This window comes from Arachis ipaensis, chromosome B6, assembly GCF_059453495.1.
Source record: "Arachis ipaensis isolate K30076 ecotype BB chromosome B6, ASM5945349v1, whole genome shotgun sequence".
Classification (NCBI taxonomy): Eukaryota; Viridiplantae; Streptophyta; class Magnoliopsida; order Fabales; family Fabaceae; genus Arachis; species Arachis ipaensis.
The window spans coordinates 132,001,630-132,023,678 of NC_142441.1; the positions used below are offsets into that span (position 1 = coordinate 132,001,630).

The window sequence follows — 22,049 nt, forward strand, 5'->3', positions numbered from 1 at the left end:
CTATACATAATTTTATTTGATTATGATGCACGTTATATTATATATACATGTATTTTTTAATTCCAATGCTGAGTATTCTTTTGCACTGTGTATTCACTAGTAACGATACTAGAAAAATGACTTTCAAATAAAGACGGTCAAAGCACCCAAAGCAACAAAGCCGAAATTCCTGTCCCATGAAGACCAGACTCTTACCATTACCAACCCATTCTTACAGCGATTCCCCGATTTTTCACCGTCAGTGGCGAAGTTGTAATTAAGAATAGGAAGTTGGGGCAATTTGTTGCTCTTCTCATTTCCGAATTGCAATTTGCAAAGCCTACATAAAAACTAAAAAGAAGGAACCATTCCTCACCTTCCTCTTTCCTCAGCAGCCAACCCAAACTTTCGGAGAGCGCGAGAGAGAAAGAGAGAGAAAAGAAACACAGCACAGGGACCCGTTTCGCCTTCATTTCTTTCCTTCTTTCTTTCTGTTTCTGTGTTTCATTGACCTAACTCTTTCCCTCTCAAATCTCAATGGCTTTCTCAGCAGACTCTTCTCGCCGCAACTCCCTCATCCCTTCCTTCCTCTACTCTTCCTCCTCCTCCGCCAAAACCCTATCCTTCCAGAAGATTCTCACCTCCCCCTCCTCCTCTCCCGCCGCAGCACCTTCCGGCGGCAACGGTGGCGCCTTCATGATTCCCTCTCCCAGCGAGCCCGGCAAGATCGAGATGTACTCTCCGGCCTTCTACGCCGCCTGTACCGCCGGCGGAATCCTCAGCTGTGGTCTCACTCACATGGCCGTCACTCCTCTTGACCTCGTCAAGTGTAATATGCAGGTTAACTATCTTAACCTCTTTTTCTTGATCTGGCTCTCTATGCATAGGTTTGAATGTGTTCTAAGCCGTTTCGCTTCGTGTTGGTTTAGATCTATGATTTTACGCTGTTTTATTCGTGTTTTACTTATTACCTAGATCTGCGGAGTTTGCTATTTGTGTTGAATCGAAGGATTTTCTTACTGTTATTATGTGATATTTGTAGTTTGATTTCGGTTTTATACTCTAAAATTTATAGGGAAATACATTCGTTTTATTTTTTAGTTGCAGCCGAGTTTTTACTCTGATTATGTGCTGAATATGATTCCCTGAGAGAGACTTATTTTCTGAAGTGACGAATCTCTGATGCGTAGTAACGATGTGTGTTTTATTCTGTTTCTATTGGAATTATTTGCCTGGTTGTGATCTTTGATTTAATTAATATTGAATTAAGAATAGACAGAACGGTTCGAGTTACACGTGGCAGTAGTAATATTCCAGTTATCATTTCAGCCATGCTATTTAGTAGAAATTATTGGAATTGAGAAATAATGAGAAGTCAACGGTAGTTATGTAATATAAGTTGTCATACTGTTAATTGATACAGTTGAATTAATATTGCATTGGTTGTTGATTTCAGATTGACCCTGCCAAGTACAAGAGTATCTCCTCTGGTTTTGGAGTTCTGCTGAAGGAGCAGGGAGTCAGAGGCTTCTTCAGGGGATGGGTGCCAACTTTGCTTGGTTATAGTGCTCAAGGTGCTTGCAAGTTTGGATTTTATGAATTCTTCAAAAAGTACTACTCTGATCTGGCTGGCCCAGAATATGCAACCAAGTACAAGACCTTGATCTACCTTGCTGGTTCTGCATCTGCTGAGGTTATTGCTGATATTGCACTTTGCCCATTTGAGGCCGTGAAGGTCCGTGTTCAAACTCAGCCCGGCTTTGCTAGGGGTCTGGCTGATGGGTTGCCGAAGTTTGTCAGATCTGAAGGAACCTTGGGGTATGTTTATAAATGCTGTTGAAACTCTTGCATATTTTTTGTATAGTGTTATGCTACTCTTGCTAAGAAATAAGATGTGTTTCTAATAAAATGTCTTGATTCAGATTGTACAAGGGATTGGTGCCTCTGTGGGGACGACAAATTCCATGTAGGTACTCCTAAACTGAAATGTCTTGCTGCATTGTTAACTGTTCAGTATTTCATACTTGGGTTACCAGCTGAGGCAATTAGTGTGCACTTATATATAGCGTTACATTTCTTGTCATTTCGTATTGTGCCACTGTAGCCTATACTGTTTTGCCTCAATTAACATTTTGAAAAGTAAATATTCTTCTTTCTTAATATATTTCTAGTTAAATCATGTTAATTGTTTTTGTAAATTTACTTACCAAGTATGACAAAAATTTTCATTGGTAGAATTTAGCTGTTCAAGTGTACTGCAATTACTTAGCAAGGGTATAACCAAACAAATTATCCTTGGAGCAACGGTTGAGTTGTCTCCGTGTGACCTCAAGGTTACGGGTTCAAGCCGGGGAAACAGCCAGCCACTGATATAATTATCAGGTTAGGCTGCGCACATTACACCCTTTGGGTGTGGCCCTTCCCTGGACCCTGCGTTAACGCAGGATGCTTGTGCACCGGGCTGTCCTGTTACATTTTGTCAAAATTTTTCCATGATATTTTTATGCTTATCTTTTACGAATTATTTTGGAATATTCCGGATCACTTGTTTGTTATTTTTCATGAATTTGGTTATATAGTTTATTTTGTGCCCAATGTGATAATAATTCATGAGTAGATTTTAAATCAATGTTCTTTTTGCAGACACAATGATGAAATTTGCTTCTTTTGAGACCATTGTGGAGATGATCTACAAGCATGCCATCCCCACACCAAAGAATGAGTGCAGCAAAAGTCTCCAACTCGGTGTGAGTTTTGCTGGTGGATATGTTGCGGGTGTGTTCTGTGCCATTGTGTCACATCCTGCCGATAACCTTGTCTCTTTCCTCAACAATGCCAAGGGAGCAACCGTTGGTGATGTAAGTCACCCTCAAGTGCAAGTTTGTTATTTTAACTGATTTTGACAACTTAATTTGATGTTATCTGTGGTGTTATACAGGCTGTGCAGAAGCTTGGTTTGTGGGGTCTCTTCACCCGAGGTCTCCCACTGCGTATTGTTATGATTGGAACACTTACAGGAGCTCAATGGGGAATATATGATGCCTTCAAGGTCTTCGTGGGACTGTAAGTTTATGTGATTGCTACTCTGAGATGTAGTTCTGTTTTTTGTCGTGGCCTTCTTTACAACGTACTAATTAAATCTTTGTTCCCTTTTTAGGCCAACCACTGGTGGTCCTGCTCCTTCTGCTGTTCCTACCCCCACCGGTGCTGAGCTTGCAAAGGCTTAGATTGCCAAGATGACACAATTAATAGTTTGTTTAGAGAGCCAGCGAATAGGGACCATAAATAAACAGAGGATTGCTGAAGTTGCTTGAGTGGAACTCAAGTATGGTTGGATGATATTCTTTTGAAGTTCAGACATTGTTTCCATTTTTCTTGAGTATTTTGAATTTTTGGGAGGATGGTTTTGCTCGCATCCTTCCTGTTGCCGAACACTTTGTAGGTAGTTGATATAATTTTGCATGTTAGGATATCACATGCTCCTTTCAAATCGGAATACATATCTGTTTTCTTGTCCATGCAAAAGCATGGAACTATATGCAATGCCAAGATCGAGATTATTTTACATATAGTTAACTTCAATTTTTGTGATCTGATAAATAATTGTTCTCAATTCGAATCATGATTTTTGTATTGATGTCATCTGCTGCATCCGGGTGTTACTTTGCCAGCTGTAGTATACTTCCATCTTGTGGTTGTCAACTTCTAGATGAAAACGCATATTGGTCAATCTATGCTGGATGATTTCTTAACATCAAGCTGTGAAGCCTAACTATTGGGTAGATTATTTTAATTCTGTTCATTGTATATTAAGTGTGTCAGTAGTAGTTCGCTATTACAAAATGTCTATCACTTGTCCCATTTGTTTTTCCCACTCTTTTCTTATTTGAAGTTAACTAAACTGCGAAATGTTAGTGTATATTGATGGTATAATGGTATATATCTATGCGTTGTCCAAATAATAAAGGTATATATATCTATGCTCAAAGCCATAAGGTTAAATTATTTGTCAAGAGCTAGTAAAACTGCTGTCATGGACGATAATTCTTTCCGTAATCAATTTAGAATAAGACGCTATTTTCGTTTGAAGTCCATATGCCTAGGGCTTGTGCTATAACGGAGACATGGATAACTGACCACGAAGTACCGGGAAGAGTTAAAAGGAAGAAATAGTGTTCAATTATTAATAGTTAATATATAACAAAAAGCACGTTTTTCCCCGCATGGTCAACGGGTCATAGCTCTACGGCACCAACTAGGAAAATCCAGGGCCGCCGCTTTCAATGGTGGCAGGTTCTAAGGGATAGGAAATTCGGTCCGTCCATTTTGACAAATGAGTGAGCAATGTTGTTGCTTTATGAAACTTGAACACGCATCTCATAATGGCAACAGAAGAAAAGACGGGTCAATGCTTAATATCTTCTTGCATAACGCCATAACCATAGGTCAGGCTTAGTAGGTCCTTGATGATGTCGAAGAAGGTCCACAACAACACTACTACACTACCACTACCAAGCCTCTATTAATCAAAATAATGAAAAAAAAGCATTTGGAGAAGGTACCTTTCCCCAATCCCATAAGCAACATTATATATAACTCAACAAAAATGTTTAGGGGACATCATTTGGGAACCATAGAGAGCCATAACTTGTTTTTTTATTTTATATTTTTTAATTATTGCTGAAATAAATGGATAGTTTTAGATGTAATAAACATGGAGTTAAACACCAAAGTAGTCATTGAGATTCACAAAATGTACCGATTTGGTCCCTGACTTCCCAATTGCACTATTTAAGTCATCGACTTTGGAAAAAATGCACCTAGTTAGTCCCTTCCCCCTTTTCCGTCGAAACTCCTTCCCGGCAGCAGTGATGTGGCAATTTTTTGCCATGCTGGACTGTCAAACAGTTACATGACGTGGCCATGGAAAGTTTGAAACCCAATGTGGTCCCCGAGCCCCTTTTTAACCCTAACTGCTGATGGAGTAGCGTACCACTTCTTCTTCTCTATTCTGTGCTGGGTAGAACGATGGTTGGATGTGCAAATGAGGGAGACGGGAGTTCTATTCGATCGACGACAAGGACGCCTAGTCGCAGCAGAGCCTCACGAGTGCCAGAGCACTGTGGGTGTGGAAAACGCCCTGTGCTCCGATGGTCTGGAACGGACACCCACCCAAACAAACCGTTCTTCGGATGTCCGAATTACAACATGAATTTGTGTGTAAGAGATGTTGTTTCTGTTTTTTAATGTCAACCCCTAAATCCCTAAATTTACTACTGCTCACAGTGTAGTGAAAAACGGTGATGTGGATTTTTCCGATGGGCAGACGTTGTAGAAGATGACAATGGCAATTTTGAAGAAGCTGTAGCATATAAGAATGAAGAAATGAGCGTGAGTCTTGCATTGAGAATTGGCAATTTGGAGGCTGAATTAAGGAGTCAGAAATATGTAATACAAATATTAGGATTGTTGGTTTTTTTTTTTTTTTTTTGTTAGTTGTTGTACTAGTTGTGGTTGTAAAAATGTAACAACTGTGTTATGTTTATGAATGAATTGGAACTCTTTGGATTATTGGTGTGGTCTATGTTGTGTATATAGTTTACAAAGAGGTTAACCAAATTGAATAAATAGAACATAACAAGTAAGTTGATAAAATCATATTTTGATTATAATTAACATATTGTCAAACACTGTCAATGGAGTAGCTCCTGATAAACACCATAATATAGCACCAACAAGGAATACAATAAGAGCTCCAATTATAAAGGTTTATAACTACCAAAAGTAAAAGTTAACCATATAGTCTGGTTATGTGCTACTCCTGAATGAAATTAACAAAAACAAAGAAACAAATGGTGCCCAAATTCCATATGTAATCAATCAGACTTCAGTAGCCAGAACATCCAATTACTTAGTGTTTTTCTTCCTTGGTGGTTTGAACCCTGGAGTTGGAACAAACTTCAAAAAGTTGGCCAATCTAAAAGATGTTGCTGCACTTGCTCCTTGCATTGGATCAACAGAAGCAGTTACTGGTAGTGGTGAGTTCCTCCTTTTAGTTGGTAACTTATCTGGCCTTTTTGTTGGTGGTGGTGGTGGTGGGGCCAGAGGAAAGTTAGGAAACTAGTGTGAAAAAGGAGAAACTAAAACAATGTCAAAAAACATTATATACCAAATATTTACCTCATCTTGTGTTCCACCATAATTTGGTTGGGATAAGTCAATCTCGGTAGCAATTGCTAGTGGTGGAAGGTTGTCTGTAACCTCCACTTGAGCATGATTCTAGACAGCTACACCAGGAGGAGCTTCAACTACTTGTGGTGCCACATTGGTGGTGTTGCTTGCTTTGGCTGCAGGTGTACTCCCAGTTGGAGTAGATTTGGACCTGGCCGCTGCCACAGCAGCTGCTGCAGCTGCAAGCGCAGCAGCAAGCTCATCAGCTCTTTTCTTTTTACATCCTCTCTTGGTGTGGCCCTTTACTCCACAGTAGTTGTATGTGAACGGCTTCAGCTGTTTCTTTAGTGTAACGGTTTGCTTAGGTTTCTTGTTTCCACTAGTACCCTCATCAAAATCCTTTCGTCTTTTGGTTGCCAGTTTTTCAGGTTTACGTTTAATGTTAGGAGCTTGGGACTGATTGTAGACTGACTTTTCCCATAGGGATTGGCCTGGGAGAGGATTGATGTGATGTTCATATGTCTTCTTGTATGAGTCCATGGTGACCAAGGGATGACAGAAATCCTCGGGTCTCTTGTTCACCCGTGCAAGAGCAGCACAAGCATGAACACAAGGAATGCCTATGACAAATAAACCAGGAAATATTCAACTCCACAGCAGCCAATATAATTAATGAAGTAAAGCCATTTACAATGAAGAAGAGAATACATTTGATGTAAAGGCTAATAATATCACCTGTTAACATCCAGAACTGGCAGGTGCAAAGTCTCTTGCCTAAGTCAACAACCATGTTAGTTGGGTGTCCATGGACCTCAAATTTTTCATATTCTTCATCTCCAGTTCATATAGGAACCCAATTCTTTGATTCTTTACGAACCTTTTCCAATCGGCTCTGAATAACAGGAGGTAGTTTCCCCACATAGTTGTTCAACTTTACTTTATTCTTTGCAATCGATCGCATAACAAACATCCTTACCTCTTCAAGCAATGTGATGATTGGCTTGCTCCTAGCCTCTTTGATGCGTGCATTGAAGACCTCACATGCATTGTTGCAGATATTATCCAGCTTTGGCTGATGGCTAAATTGAGACTTTGTCCATGAATGCCTTGGCCACTTGTTCAGGTATGTCCATGCCTCCTCACTGACCTTCTTTATTTTGTCCATGTTATCAATAAAGTCTTGAAATGTGGTTGACCTAGCAGCATCCCAGAGAAGTCTCCTCAGCTCAAGATCCTTCCACTGTTTGTTGAAATTTTGCCACAGGTGCCATACACAGAAACGATGATGGACCTGTGGCATGACCTCTTCTATAGCGGAAATCAATCCCTGCTTATGACAAACACATGTAGCAGAAACCAAATAGGATCAACCAGCATGAATTACTGGAGCATATTTAACCAAATTTCAAGCAATCTATGTTAAATAGAGAATCATATAGTTTATAAAGTCCAAATAGGATAATATCATATAGTCCAGAAATTTCAGCCAACTACTTATAGTTTATAGAGAATCATATAGTTTATAAATTTCAACCAACTACTTATAACAGAATGAACCAAGCTCAAACAATATCATATAGTCCAGAAAATGAACCAACTTTAACAAATGTGTAACTACTTGAATAACACAATAATGTTATAGGTAGGAGTTGGTTACCTTCTGCATGTCAGAAATGAAACACCATCCGTTAGCCTTATAGTCTCCTAAATCATCATGGAGTAGCTCAAGAAACCACTTCCAATTCTCCTTATTTTCAACATTAACTATAGCCCAAGCAATCACATATATGTGATGGTTTGTATCTTGGGCTATAGCTGATAATATCTGGCCTGCAATCTGTGTCTTCAGAAATGCACCATCGAGTCCAATTAATGGCCGGCAACCTGATCTGAACCCGTTCTTGCAATCACTTAAGCAAACATACATTTTCTCGAACATGACTTGTCCATCAGGCAATGGAATCACCCCAATCTTCACAGTGAATCCGGGATTTATTTTCAGAAGCGTTTCAGCATAATCCCTTGTTAAGGCATACTGTGCCTTCTCATCGCTCTAAACAACATTCCTTGCATCAGCCAAGGCTCTAGCTATTGAGTTTCTATGCAGAATCAGATCACATTTTGACCTAAAATACACTGCAGCTTCACATTGCTTGAAAGGATACTTTCTAACCTTTTTAACCAACTTACCAGCCAACCATGTTCTGTTTGTAGCCCTATTAGAATTTTCTCTTGGACATGTATAATCATCATAAAATGTCTTGATTTGCCAGCAACAGTCCTCATGATCTCTTGAAGCATACACAATCCATGAGCACTCTTCCACTTGGCAAACTGCCCTACACCTGGTATTGTCATTCTTTACAAACTTAATCCCCCTACCCACCTGTATGGTAAACTCTCGCACAGCATCCTTGAATTCTTGTTTGGTGTTGAACTTCATGCCCACTTGAAGTCTCAACTCACCAAACCTTTGACCCCCTTGGAAAATAGGAAATTCATCTGAATCTCCATCAGATTCTAGCTCATCCTCAGAATTAGGAGGAGTTTTCATCTCCTCCGAGTGCCACGAGTTGGCTCCATCAGATTCTGCACCAGGGTCCAGAGCTTCATACAAAATTCCTTCCCCTGGAGTTCCTACAAAACCTAGGTCCACCTCTACATCTGATAGATCCTCAACAATTGCATCATCAGCTTGCATAATATTATCTTTTCCTATCTTTTCCTTCCCTTTAGCCATGCCTGAATTCTTTTGAACCTTTTTTGCCTCTTTTCTATTTGGTTTCAAATTTCTTACAACCAATTCTTCATCAATACTAGAGCTGCCCTCTTGCACTGGGACATAAGATGTATCCTCTGAGCTGCCATCATCACTTGTTGATTCATTTATAGTTAAATCCACATGAAGAGGTTGCTTGCCTTTTGCTAGTACTCCATCCATTCCCCTGAGATCTTGTAATTCTTTTAGGTGGGTTAAATTTGGGTTTGGGTTTGGAAGTGAATTTGGACTTGGGCTTTGATTGACTTTTGTTGGGCTTCAGATGGTGCTTGGGCTTTGCAGTTGGCTTCTGATTATGTTTCACAATGGGAGCTGGGTTGGGTTTCTACTGAATTTTGGATTAGGTTTTCTACTGGATTTTGGGTTGAGGTTATAAGGTTCATCCATGGAGTTGAGCTCTTCATTGGTAGGATTTGTAGTGAGGGAGTCAGCAGCAGGATGGTTTGGGATGGGAGTTGCAGTAGAAGAAATTGGGTTTGCAGTTAATTGGTTTGGAATTGGGTAGGTAGTTGATTTGTCATCTAGGGTTTGATTTGAACTATCTACAGGTGTTTTCTTGTTAGTCTGTAAGTCACCATGGCAAACCTCTTATTCTTCATAATCAAGTAACATCACAGCCCATTTCCCTTCCATCAGTTCAGGTGTGAAAACTCCATGTTCAAAGTAAACATCAACTACTCCATCATTCCTCTCTGCATGGAAGCACATCTCCCTTAGTTCATCATCACTGGTCAGAGCTCTCAATCCCACCTCCAAGCTCCTGCTGGGAACCAGCCACCAGCACTCTACTACCTTGTCATACCCCAACTCTTTGAAATAGTTTCTCACAAAAAAATATCAAGGGTATCTTCATCTAAATCTCCTAAGCAACTTCGGTTGTCAGGTGAGTAAACCAATTTTCTATCATCATTCTTCTTAAACGTCCCACCATGGTGGAACATGATATCCAGCAATTTTTCCATCTACAGTGAAAAACAGGTAGAAGAATTTATCTAATGTATGCTATTGATAACATAATCAACAAATCACAGTAGAAAATAATCCAATATTGTTTAAAAACAGATACTTCATCACATTACCATTATAGAAACACCCTCATTCCCTGTGTAAAAATAGAGCATTCACAAAATCCAAACCCACACGATCCAGTGCAAGAAACCCTACCTAATAGTATAGCATTCAATGATTTTTGATCAACCAACACAAAATTTCCAACTCAAACTCACAACAATGGATACCTTAACACTATAAAAAATATATAAAAATATTTTGTTCACTGCATGCCTACCTCTGTGTCAGGAGGCTCCACAAGAAAACTTTGCTCCTTCCTTCCCCGATTTTGAACGACCGATGAGCAGCTTTTGACCCTCTCCAATTTTCGTTACCACAAAAAACCTCAGCAGGACAAGCGAACCCCAGGGTATGGAGTTTTCAGTTTGAACAGGATAAAGAAGATGAAGTGATGAGGTGAACTCTTTGAATATGGGGGTTTTGTCTTTTCTTAACTCCTTCCTTATTCAAGCGGCATCGTTTTCATTTTTTAGCGCCAAATCTTAATACAACGCCGTTTTCCATACTCCAGCATGGAAAAAAAATTGCCACATCACTGCCGCTGAGAAGGAATTTCGACGGAAAAGAGGGAAGAAACTAACTAGGTACATTTTTTCCAAAGTCGAGGACCTAAATAGTTCAATTGGAAAGTCAAGGACCAAATCGATGCATTTTGTGAATCTCAAAGATTACTTTGGTGTTTAACTCAATAAACATATAATTATAGATATTAGATACATAAAATTATCAATGTTAAATAAGATAATTTTATATTATTTTCTCCCTAAATTACTCGTTACTACATATACTTTAAACTTATCTCACGCTAAAAACTAGATAATCATTCACTACAACTTAGCTTGTTCGGTAGTTATGTGCGCGATAGAGATTCTAATTCGAAAATGTACAAGCAATTTTGGCTTAAATATGTTTTAGTTCTTAAAACTATTGTGGCTTATTTATGTTTTTTTGGATACCAAAAGTTTAAGTCCCATTCACTGTGTATCCTTTTATAAAGACTTGGGTTTAGATTTATCTTGTAACAACATATCAGGATGCAAGCTAGGGCTGAAAGTCTGGAAGTGAGTCAAGTCAGTTCATGAGTCAGTTCGAATTCGACTCGTTAATAGTTTGATAAGTTAAACTCGTGAGCTGGTGAGCCAAGTTTGAGCCTAGAATTGAGCTCATAATTTAAATGAGTCGAACTTGAGTTTGGATAAGTTTAGCTCATTAACTCGTGAGCTGACTCAATTATATATATATATATATATATATATATATATATATATTAATGATCTTAATTATTTAAAATTTTATATTTATTTTTTACATATAATTTTAATGTAGGACATAAATAAAAAATTATAATTTATTAATAGATAAATAATATATAAAATTGATCTTTTTAAATATTTTTTAAAATATATAAGTTATAATTTATTGATATAGAATTATAGGTTATGTTTTTATTATTCGAGCCAGCTCGTGAGCTTTCGGTGAGTCGAGTTTGAGCTTAAGAAATAGGCTCAATTGTTAATGAGTCGAGTCGTGAGCCAAGCTTAATTTTTGTGAGTCGAACTTGAGTTTGGTCTAACTCGGTTCAACTCGACTCACTTCCAACCCTAATGCAATCCCCTAGTAGAGTTAAAAATATAGGAAGAGTTTCAGGTATAGAATGGCATTCCAAAATGTCAAGTAGAGACCGGTAACAGGTGAAGCTGAAATTAGGTGTAAAAAGTCTAAGGGCTTGGATGTCATTCTCATAAAATATCTTTTTTCTAATGATTTTTTTAAAAAGATCTTTTGTAAAAGTAAAAGTGATTTTATGTTTGGATATTTCATGTAAAAAGATTTTTTTTTATTTATCAATTATGTTGGAATAAAGATAAAAGTACTTTTTTTATTCATTTATTATATAAAAAACTTCTTTTTTTTTAAGAAAAAATATCTTTTAAAAAAAGATGTAAATTGTAACTTCTCAAAAAAGATATTTTTTTATTTTTATAGTACTTTTATTTTTATTATTAAAAATTTGCTAAACTTACTAAAAATAAAAAAATATTTTTTATTAATTTTTTTTTTATTAATTTAATAGCGTCCAAACAAATTCTAAGAAAATAAGTTCTTTGTGTAACCGTGAGCAGTTGGTGTAAGTTTCAGCTATTTTTTTTTTGGACGTGAAGTTTCAGCTGGTTAGTTGAATTAAGGGATAAGTACTTTTTTCGTCCCCAAAGTCTGTGGTCAAAATCAAAATCGTCCCCAACCTTTTTGTTATTAAAATCATCCACAACGTTACAGAACGTTATAAAATCGTCATTTTCTACTTCATTTTTATTTTTTTTATCAAATTATACTCTTCATTATTAAAAAATTATAAAATAAAATAAATAAAAAAAAAAAGAAAAGGGGGTGGGGACTGGGAAGAGAAAGAAAGGGGGGGAGGCCGCGAGGAAAAAGGGGGAAGGGGGAGAGAAGGGGGGCCGCCGCCCTGTCCTGCTGCTTTGCTGTCCTGCCGCACCGCACCACCGCACGACCATCTTCTTCTTCTTCTTCTTCTTCTTCTCCATACCGCCGCACCACCACATCGCCGCCCTGCCGTCTTGTCGCACCGCACCGCACCACCCCACCACCGCTTCTTCTTCTTTTTCTTCTTCTTTTTTTGTAAACTGAATTTTTTGTGAAATTTTTAGATTTTTGGTGAAATTTGTTATAGAATATTGTTGTTGCTGAAATTTGAATTTGGAATATTGTTGTTACTTAATTTGTTGATTATTGTTCAAAGTGCATGTTGCTTGAATTTTCTGTTGATGATAATGATGATGATGACCATGAAGAGAGGGGCATGAGAAAGGCATGAGAAAGGGGGGTGGAGGGTTACGGTGAGGGGGTGAGGGGGTGAGGGGTGAGGGGGTGAGGGAGTGGGGTGAGGGGTGGGGGGTTACGGTGAGAGACTTGATGGTGGTGGTGGTGATGGTATTGGTGTTGATAGTGGTTGTGGTGGTATGGTGTTGTTGCTGTTGTTTGGTGTTTTTGGTGTTGGTGTTGGTTGGTGTTGGTGGTGGTGTTTGTGTTGGTGTTAGTGGTGATGGTGGTGATGGTGGTGGTGGTGGTGTTGATGGTGATTGTGGTGGTAATGTTGGTGGCAGTGGAGGTGGTGGGTGAGGAAGGTGAAGAGGAGAATGATGATGATGAGGGTATTTCAGTCCAAAAATTTGGGAAAGGATGATTTTAAAGCGTTTTTGAACGTTGAGGATGATATTAATAAAAAAAAAAGGTCGAGGACGATTTTAATTTTAACCTCAGACCTTGGGGAAGAAAAAAGTACTTGTCCTTTGAATTAAGCATTGGCTTTGGCAGCTTATTTGGCAGGCTTTTATTGAATAGTTAATGGACTGGGTTGTGCGTGAAGTGTGTTTTGTTAGTGATTCTTTTGTTTGTTTGAATTTTAAAACCAGGTAATGGTAGCCCAAAATAATTGTTTCATAGTAATGCAGTTAATGGTTAGAGGAAGATTCACACCAATGTGACTATAGTCATTGTATTATATTTTTAAACCAATGCAACTAGGTATCTATTATCAATTCATCATTCATCTTTTTAATTAATCATTAGTCGTTACAATTTAATAAAATAATTATAATAATTATTTTTAAATATTATGTCTCAAAACTTCTTTTTCATATATTTGAAATTCAAAATCATATCTCCTTAAAATTAAAATTAAAATATTTAAATTTAAATTTAAATTTAAACCTAACAAAATAAAAATAACAAACCAAAATTAAACTCTAAAAAAATTAAAATTGAAATAATACTATCAAAATCAATTTCTTTAGTTCTAAATCTAGTATATATAGCTTTTTTTCGTTTTAATTTTCTTTGTTGATGTGATTGTTAGGTAATTTTTATACGTAGATGAGTTTTTATGAGTTTTGAATGTGTTTAAAAATATTTTATGCACTATCTTATTATTTTAGATGTGTAAAAATAAAGATTTGATGATAGAAACTATAACTATGAGTTTGTATGAGTTTTTGTTGTGTTTAAAAAGTATTTTATATATTATGATGCTATTTTAGATGAGATATTAAGGTTTGATGTATTATAATTATATCGAATCTTAATTGTTAGGTAATGATAAATTTTGGATAAATTGAGACGAGTTTTAAATGTGTTCAAAAATATTTGATGTGCTATTATATTATTTTGAATGTGTTATAATAGTTAGTATAGTATTTTTAAATATTTTTTTATAACTATTGATTTGTTGGCTATAATTCGGCTCAGCCGCTCAGGTAAACCTATAAATCGGAATCTGTTTAAAACTAAATAAACATATTCTACATCAAGAGTATATAGAGTATTGAGGAGGACGAACTATATCTTAGAGTCGGCTACCCACACAAGAACAACTATCATTTACATAATTAAAAGAAAAAACTTTGTATGGTCTAAGTAATATATAGTGTGCTAAATTTCTCACATTATTTTTGTTGATTTATTACGGTAACTCCCAGCGATCAAGGATTAATCTATCACGGATCTGAGTTTCATTTAAGGAATTATCGTTGATCAATGAGTTACTGTATGTACAAAAAGAAATTCGAACCCTGATACTTACTTAAGCGAATTAAGGAACTAACCACTAGACAACCCAATTTGATTGAATTTCTCACATTATATTAAAAAAAATTAATACAAACAACAGTTTAAACGAATGTTAAATATGTCAAGAATTTATAATGTATGTTTTTAGCATAAATATTAAATAAAATTAAATTATTAACATATCTAATCTACCTTAAATAATCAAAAGTAAAAAAAATATTAAAACAATAAATGAATAATTGTTTATCTTGTTAAAAGAATAAAAAATTACAATTACAAACCATATAATAATGAAAAAACTAACACACAGTGAAAAACACTAGTAGTCACACATGCATATAAAGTAACGTAATTGAGTAAAGTGAAATGTAGAGAGCTAGTTACACATCTCAACGGTATTAAGTATTTGTATATATGAAAAATTTAAATTAATAAAAGTGTTAGTGGTTTCTAAAACATAGAAAAAATGATTAATTAAAAAATTAATATAATAGAATAACTAATTTTAAAGGTTGATTTAAAAATAAATAACATTTTTTACTTTAAATATACTATAATATTATATTTATATTGATAATGCTATTATTTCTATAAATATTTGGACTTTGTTCAGCCTTTAAATTTAATTAATTAATTTAATTATTTTTAAAAATTTAAACTCTTATTTTAATGGAAGGTAGCTCTTATTCAAATTTAGTTTTAGTTTATTCTTAAAATCTATTGATTTAAAATTGTTTTGTCGATTTTTTGTAAATCAAAAGTGGTTGATATTTAGTGGTCTGGGAGCGAAACCTTTTCTTCTTTGCAGGTATCAGTTTTTTAAAAGTGCATCAAAGTGTCTTCGATTAGACGAAAAATGAGATAAAAGATAAATTAAAATTTAAAAATGAATAAAAGAAACGAATGAATAAAGTTTTCGAAAAGAACTAGAATTGAAAAGTTGCGTTTAAAGTTTAAAGAAAGCAATAAAATGCCTTTGACTGGGTCAAAGGGCTTTGACAAAGAATTCAAAAGTGCTGAAATGTAAATTAGACAAGGAAAATTAAAGGAATGCTTGAAAGATGAAATTACTTGAAAAAGTAAAGTTTACAGAAATATAAATTGAAAAGATAAAACATGGAAGGAACCCTACAGAAAAGTAACTCGATCGCAGACTCAGAAATTCGCAGGGGATATGAGTGTGCTTGAGTATTTTCTGAATTGAAGTTCCAACCCTTATTTCCTAAAATTTTATAGTATTTATAATCTACTTTCGTAATTGACAATTAATTACAAAAACACAACTTTAAATGTGCACTCCTCGGTAACCGTTTCCACCCTTTGGGAATACCTTGTCTATCGGGGAATACCTTGTCTCGATAGCAATTAAAACTCGACTTAGGTAATAAACTGTCCGTTCATGCCCATTCTCATCATCTTGGGCCAACATACACCCAATTGTATTTATAGATACTGCAATGTACAACATCAAAGGCTCATGTGGACGAACATTCGGCATAACTGGAGCCTTAGATAAATAAGCCTTGAACGAATCGAATGCTAAATGATGCTCATTCGTCCATTCAAACTGTGAGTCATTCTTTAGTTTCACTAAAGGAGCAAATACTCGAGTACGATCAGAGAGATTCGAAATGAACCTCCTGAGGTAATTCACCTTTTCTAGGAAGGATTGCATTTCTTTTTTCGATTTAGGTGCAAATAATGCCAATATTGCATCTGTCTTATTTTTATTGATTACAATTCCCTTTTTATGAACAACAAAACCTAAGAAGTTTCCAACCGATACTCCAAAAGCACATTTTAAAGGATTCATTTTCAATCCCTTTTTCCTCATGGTGACAAATGCTTTTCTTAGGTGATCAATATGTTGATTTACCGAAATCGACTTAACCAAAACGTCATCAATGTATACTTCCATAAAGTTTCCAATATACTCATGGAATATAGCATTCATTGCTCGCTGATAAGTAGCACCAGCATTTTTCAAACCAAAAGGCATAACTACCCATTTATAAGTCCCTAACGCCCCAGGACAACGAAAAGCAGTTTTGGACACATCATCTTCCGCAATGAAGATTTGGTTATATCCTGAATAACCGTCCATAAAACTTAAAATTTTGTTTCCTGCTGCAGAATCGATCAACATATCTGCAATTGGCATAAAGTATTCATCCTTCGGAGTAGCATTATTTAAATCTTGAAAATCAATGCATACTCTTAACTTCCCATTCTTCTTCATCACAAGAACAATATTCGAAACCCATTCCACATATCGCGCGATTCGAATAAATTTTGCTTTAATCAAGCGTTCTATCTCTTCTTTAATCTTTTGATTAATTTCTGTAGCAAAACGACGAGGGGTTTGCTTCACAGGTCGAGCATTTGGTTTCAATGCTAATCAATGTTCTACCAAAGAACGACCGAGACCAGGCATCTCATGATAATCCCAAGCAAAACAATCTTTAAACTCATGTAAAAGATGGAACAGTTCAGTTCGAAATGGATCGACAAGATCTTTACAAATATATGTAATTCGAACATCATCAAGAGTCCATACTTTGATTTCTTATAAGGGATCTTGAGATTCAAACCCTTTGAAACGGTCATCATCTTTTACTGAATATCTCTCGAAACCCAAAGGTTCTAGATCATAGATGCAATCAAAAGAAAAATCAATAGATTCATTGGGAGTAGGATGAACTTGATCATTTATTAAACTGAAATTACTTCGATTTTCAATACAATGCGCCTTTGCCACTAAATCAGCAGTTCGGCCAGCAACAACATTTCCATTACATAAAGAAGGAACAAGTAAACTATGACTAAACTCGACTGAAGATATCGAGTTAATACAATTATCATTAAAAGAACTTCGAACCCTATGTGATTCTACTTCATCAGATGAATCATCTTTATTTCCTACAGAAAGATAATTATTTAAATAATTATGCAAAGTTACCAGGTAATCGGAAACTTCCTCAACCTGGTCCATAGAGCAACCCTCATAAAAATCTTCAAGGGAGACAATCCCAACCAGTTGGAGCAAAACCCAACTCTGGATAACGCAGCTTCACATATAACCCTTCCGAAGACAAATAGCAACCTTCACAGTTATAAGAGTTTAGTGTCCTATCAACATTCAATGACTTCAACTTAAGATTATACATCCTGAAATCAATATGCAGCTGTTCGACATAGAGGTTCGAATCTGCCTTAATGATTTCAGGCTTGCCACCCTTCGTCCAAAGAAGAACACTTTGGTGTACAGTAGAAGGTACGGCTTCCACACCATGGATCTAGTCTCGCCCCAGCAAAGCATTATAACTTGCCTTTGATGGAACCACCACAAACAATGTGTTTTGCTCAGATGAGCCAACTTTTACATTTAAAGTGACCAGCCCTTTTGCTGAAGACGAAGCCCCACTAAAGTCCATCACAACAATATTTGTGGGGACCAAATCATCAGGATGTTTTCCTACCTTCATTAACATCCTTTCAGGTAAAAGACTGATTGCTACCCCACTATCGATCAAGACTTTGTTTACCTTGATTCCACCAAAGATGGTGGTTATATGAAGCGGGCGAAGATGAGACATTTGTTTTTTAGTGGGCCGAAGAAAATACCCCAGCTCGTCTTCAATTCGGATGAAAGAAAAAGCTTCTTCATCCTCCATATCATAATCTTCATCTGGGTCACCTTTATATTCCCACAGATATTCAGTTGGAATGATCGAAATCGTTCCAATCATGTCATCATCACCTTCATCAAAATATTCTTCATCGACATCAACTTCTTTGTTTTTGTCGACCCTTGAGGATTGAACCACTAATTTTCCTTTTTCCATCTTTGCAGGAGATGGAATTCCCTTTGGACAAGTCTCTCCATCAGAAGGAAAGATAATTCAGGAATGCACAGAAGGGGTTGCCCCCTTGCTTACTTCCGCCTGAGGTTTTTTATTTTGATTGAAGTTTCTCCTACCTCCTCTGCCTCTTGGATACCCTCTGGCTCGACCACGATAGTAGGGATATCGATTTCGAGGAGGTCCCTGATGACCCCACTGAGGGTTGCGACGATATAGAGCATCTCGCTTCTGAAACTCTTGACAGTTCCGAATCCACTTGACACCTATAGCCTGAGATCGGCTCAAGGGTGTAGTCACACTTTGTTGAGGAGTTTTAGAACTCTGACCCTCTATGCATCGAATTGGCTGTCTCTGACGCGTCAACTCTTCTCTATGAGATAATTCTTTCTTCATTCTCTCCTTTTCGAAAATTTTCGTTGCTTCAGCATCAAAAACGACGTTGCACCGTGGACACAGAGATACGTCCCGGTCTTTATTCTTTTGCGGAACTAAAAAGTCCAATAAACCGTCTCTCGCTCGGGGATACACCGATCTAACATGAATCAAAATCATCAAGAGCCATGTGAAAATCATAGGACATGCCAACCATGTTTATTCCAAAAGACGGCTCAACAAAGTTGGCATCAACATCGAAGGGATCGACATCAACCTTCATTTCCTTCTTCCCATCGTCGAATTTCAACCGTGCCTCCATTATTGCTTCCTGAATTAAGTCCCTGAAACGAACACAACTGTTAGTCTAATGACTTGTTGCTTGGTGAATTTACAATAAGGTTTTCCTTTCAAATCTTTCACCAAAAGTAAAGTTCTACCCTCAGGCAGAATTAACTATTTATCTTTAAGCAATACATTGAAAATCTGATCAGATTTCGAAATATCAAAATTGTATTTCTTTCCACTTTTTAGTTTTGAATCATTCGAATTTTCATTACTAGGAAGCTTTTTAAGTAAGGAACAGACATATGGAGGTCCCTTCTTAAGTTCAGCCAAATCGACCTCTGTTTCAAAATCAAGTTCCTCTTCTGAGGACTCCATTGTCACATAAGCAACTTTTTCTTTTCGAGTAAAAGGTTTACTCTTTGATCATTGCTCACTCTTATATTTCTCCTTCTCCTTTCTCATGAGTTCGGTCTGACGAACCTTTTCAACCAAATGGGCTAAATTAGGGATATGCACATTAAGCAGCTTCCTGCGAATATAAAATCCTAGTCCCATAGTGGCTATTTTCACTACTTCGCTCTCAGGTAATGAAACATAACATCTACTTCTAGCATTCTTGAAACGTATCATATAATCATCAATGGTCTCACCATCTTCACGTTTCAAGGCCAATAGATTAGTAACTGCCACATTCATTTTCCCTCGATAAAACTGAGCATGAAAAGTAGTTTCTAACTGATTCTATGTCGTTATCGAATTTGGTCTAAGATTCGAAAACTAAGTAAATGTATTCTTCGTTAACGAAAAAGGAAAAAACTTCATTTTCAAATTTTCATCATTGGCTAAATTTCCAATCTCGACCAAATATCGAGCGACATGTTCAGTGGTTGATTCTCCAACTTCCCTAGCAAACTTTGTGATTATCTTTGGATTCTTCACCCCTCTTGGCACTTCAGCCATTTGAACAACTTGGGGGAAGACAGACACAAAGTGAGGTTGATTCATAAAACCGACGTTCAAACCAACTTGATTAAGTACTTCTTCCACAATCCTGGTGACCTGATAACGTTTACCGCCATGATTAGCACGTAATCTGGCTAGAAAGTCATCAGCATTTTGACCTCGAGAAACTACATGAGGATTTTCTTGATCAAAAACATTATTTTCATTTTGAAATATATTTTCGAATCCTTCATTATTTCCCCTGGTATTATGCCTCTCACCTTCCTTATAATCTACGATTCGAGCAATTCGTTCGACTTGTCTAGCAAGATGTTCGAATTTTGATTCGTGATCAGTCATCATAGGATTTAGAATTTTGGTCATCTGCTGAGTCAGCAAGTTGACCAAGTCATGATGATTTTCCTCTACTTGTTGTCGATATACTGCCATTGAATTAGCAGCATTTGAAGTAGAGCCCACATGATAATCACGAGAATACTCGAAATGATGTTGTGGATTTTGGGAATTATTTCCTCCATTTACACTCCCAAATCGAACGGAAGGAACAAAATTGCCCACTGGTGGAACATAACCAGGAGGAAGACCATAAGGAGGCCAACCAGTGGTTAATGGAGGTTGGGTCAGTGCTAGAGTACCACGTGGACAAATATTACGTCCAACATTCCCAGTTTGTGCGGTAGTAACCGCTATACTTTCACTTCCAATTACACCTTCCGAACGTGAAGTTACGTCCACTTGTTGCACAATTACTGGTATGCTATCATTGGTGGAGGAACCACCATTTACATTTGACACTTCATCAGCCATGTGAATGATTTTTTCACTCCTCAATTGCATGCACCAAATGATATAGAAACTCTTTTGACACACTTCAAATTTTAAAATTGTCCCACCGGGCGTGCCAATTTGTTTTGTCGATTTTTTGCAAATCGAAGGTGGTTCGATATCTAGTGGTCTGGGAGCGAAACCTACTCCTCTTTATAGGTACCAGTTTTCTAAAAGTGCATCAAAGTGTCTTCGATTAGACGGGAAATGAGATAAAAGATAAATTAAAATTTAAAAATGAATAAAAGAAATGAATGAATAAAGTTTTCGAAAAGAAAATGTACTGGAATTGAAAAGTTGCATTTAAAGTTTAAAGAAAGCAATAAAATGCCTTCGACTGGGTCAAAGGGCTTTGACAAAGAATTCAAAAGTGCTGAAATGTAAATTAGACAAGGAAAATTAAAGGAATGCTTGAAAGATGAAATTACTTGAAAAGTAAAGTTTACAGAAATATAAATTGAAAAGATAAAACATGGAAGGAACCTTACAAAAAAGTAACTCGATTGCAGACTCAGAAATTCGCAGGGGATGTGAGTGTGCTTGAGTGTTTTCTGAATTGAAGTTCCAACCCTTATTTCCTAAAATTTTCTAGTATTTATAATCTACTTTCGTAACTGACAATTAATTAGAAAAACACAACTTTGAATGCGCACTCCTCGGTAGGGGTGGCAAGCGGGGAAGCCCACCCCGCCCCGCCCCGCCAGAAGCCCGCCTCGCCCCACCTAACTGCGGGCTGGCGGGCTAGGCCCGCCAAAGCTCCCTTTTTTTACTATTAACTACTAAATAATATATACAATCATATTAATAAATTTATAATTTCTAAAGACATAAAAATTATATTTTTTATATTCATAAACATTAAAATCTTTTTAATTATAAATATCTAATAAACATAATTATAAACCAAGTTTTCATCCAAAACATTAGTATAAATATTCTCTCCAAAGCAAAATAAACATAATTTAAAACATAATTATAAATATTATCTCCAAAGTAATATAAACATAATCTAAACCACTCAATTTTTATCTTCATACTCTTGTAAGTTAGGTTAGGAGAAGTTAGGTTTTGACCAAAAAATTGTAAAAATACCCCATCACTAAAAAAACACTAAGTCCAGCGGGAAAGCCCACCCCGCCCCGCCAAAGCCC

General features: G+C 36.6%; 1 protein-coding gene across 1 annotated transcript; it reads left to right on the forward strand.

Annotated features, from left to right (window-relative positions):
* The first annotated feature begins 287 nt into the window (after positions 1 to 287).
* Positions 288 to 3,546, forward strand: LOC107604849 (mitochondrial phosphate carrier protein 3, mitochondrial). The gene is made up of 6 exons (XM_016306556.3): positions 288 to 819; positions 1,436 to 1,797; positions 1,902 to 1,945; positions 2,623 to 2,837; positions 2,918 to 3,042; positions 3,137 to 3,546. The coding sequence occupies exons 1-6, from the start codon at positions 517 to 519 to the stop codon at positions 3,204 to 3,206; spliced, it is 1,119 nt and encodes a 372-aa protein (XP_016162042.1). The 5' UTR covers positions 288 to 516; the 3' UTR covers positions 3,207 to 3,546.
* Positions 3,547 to 22,049: the final 18,503 nt, after the last annotated feature.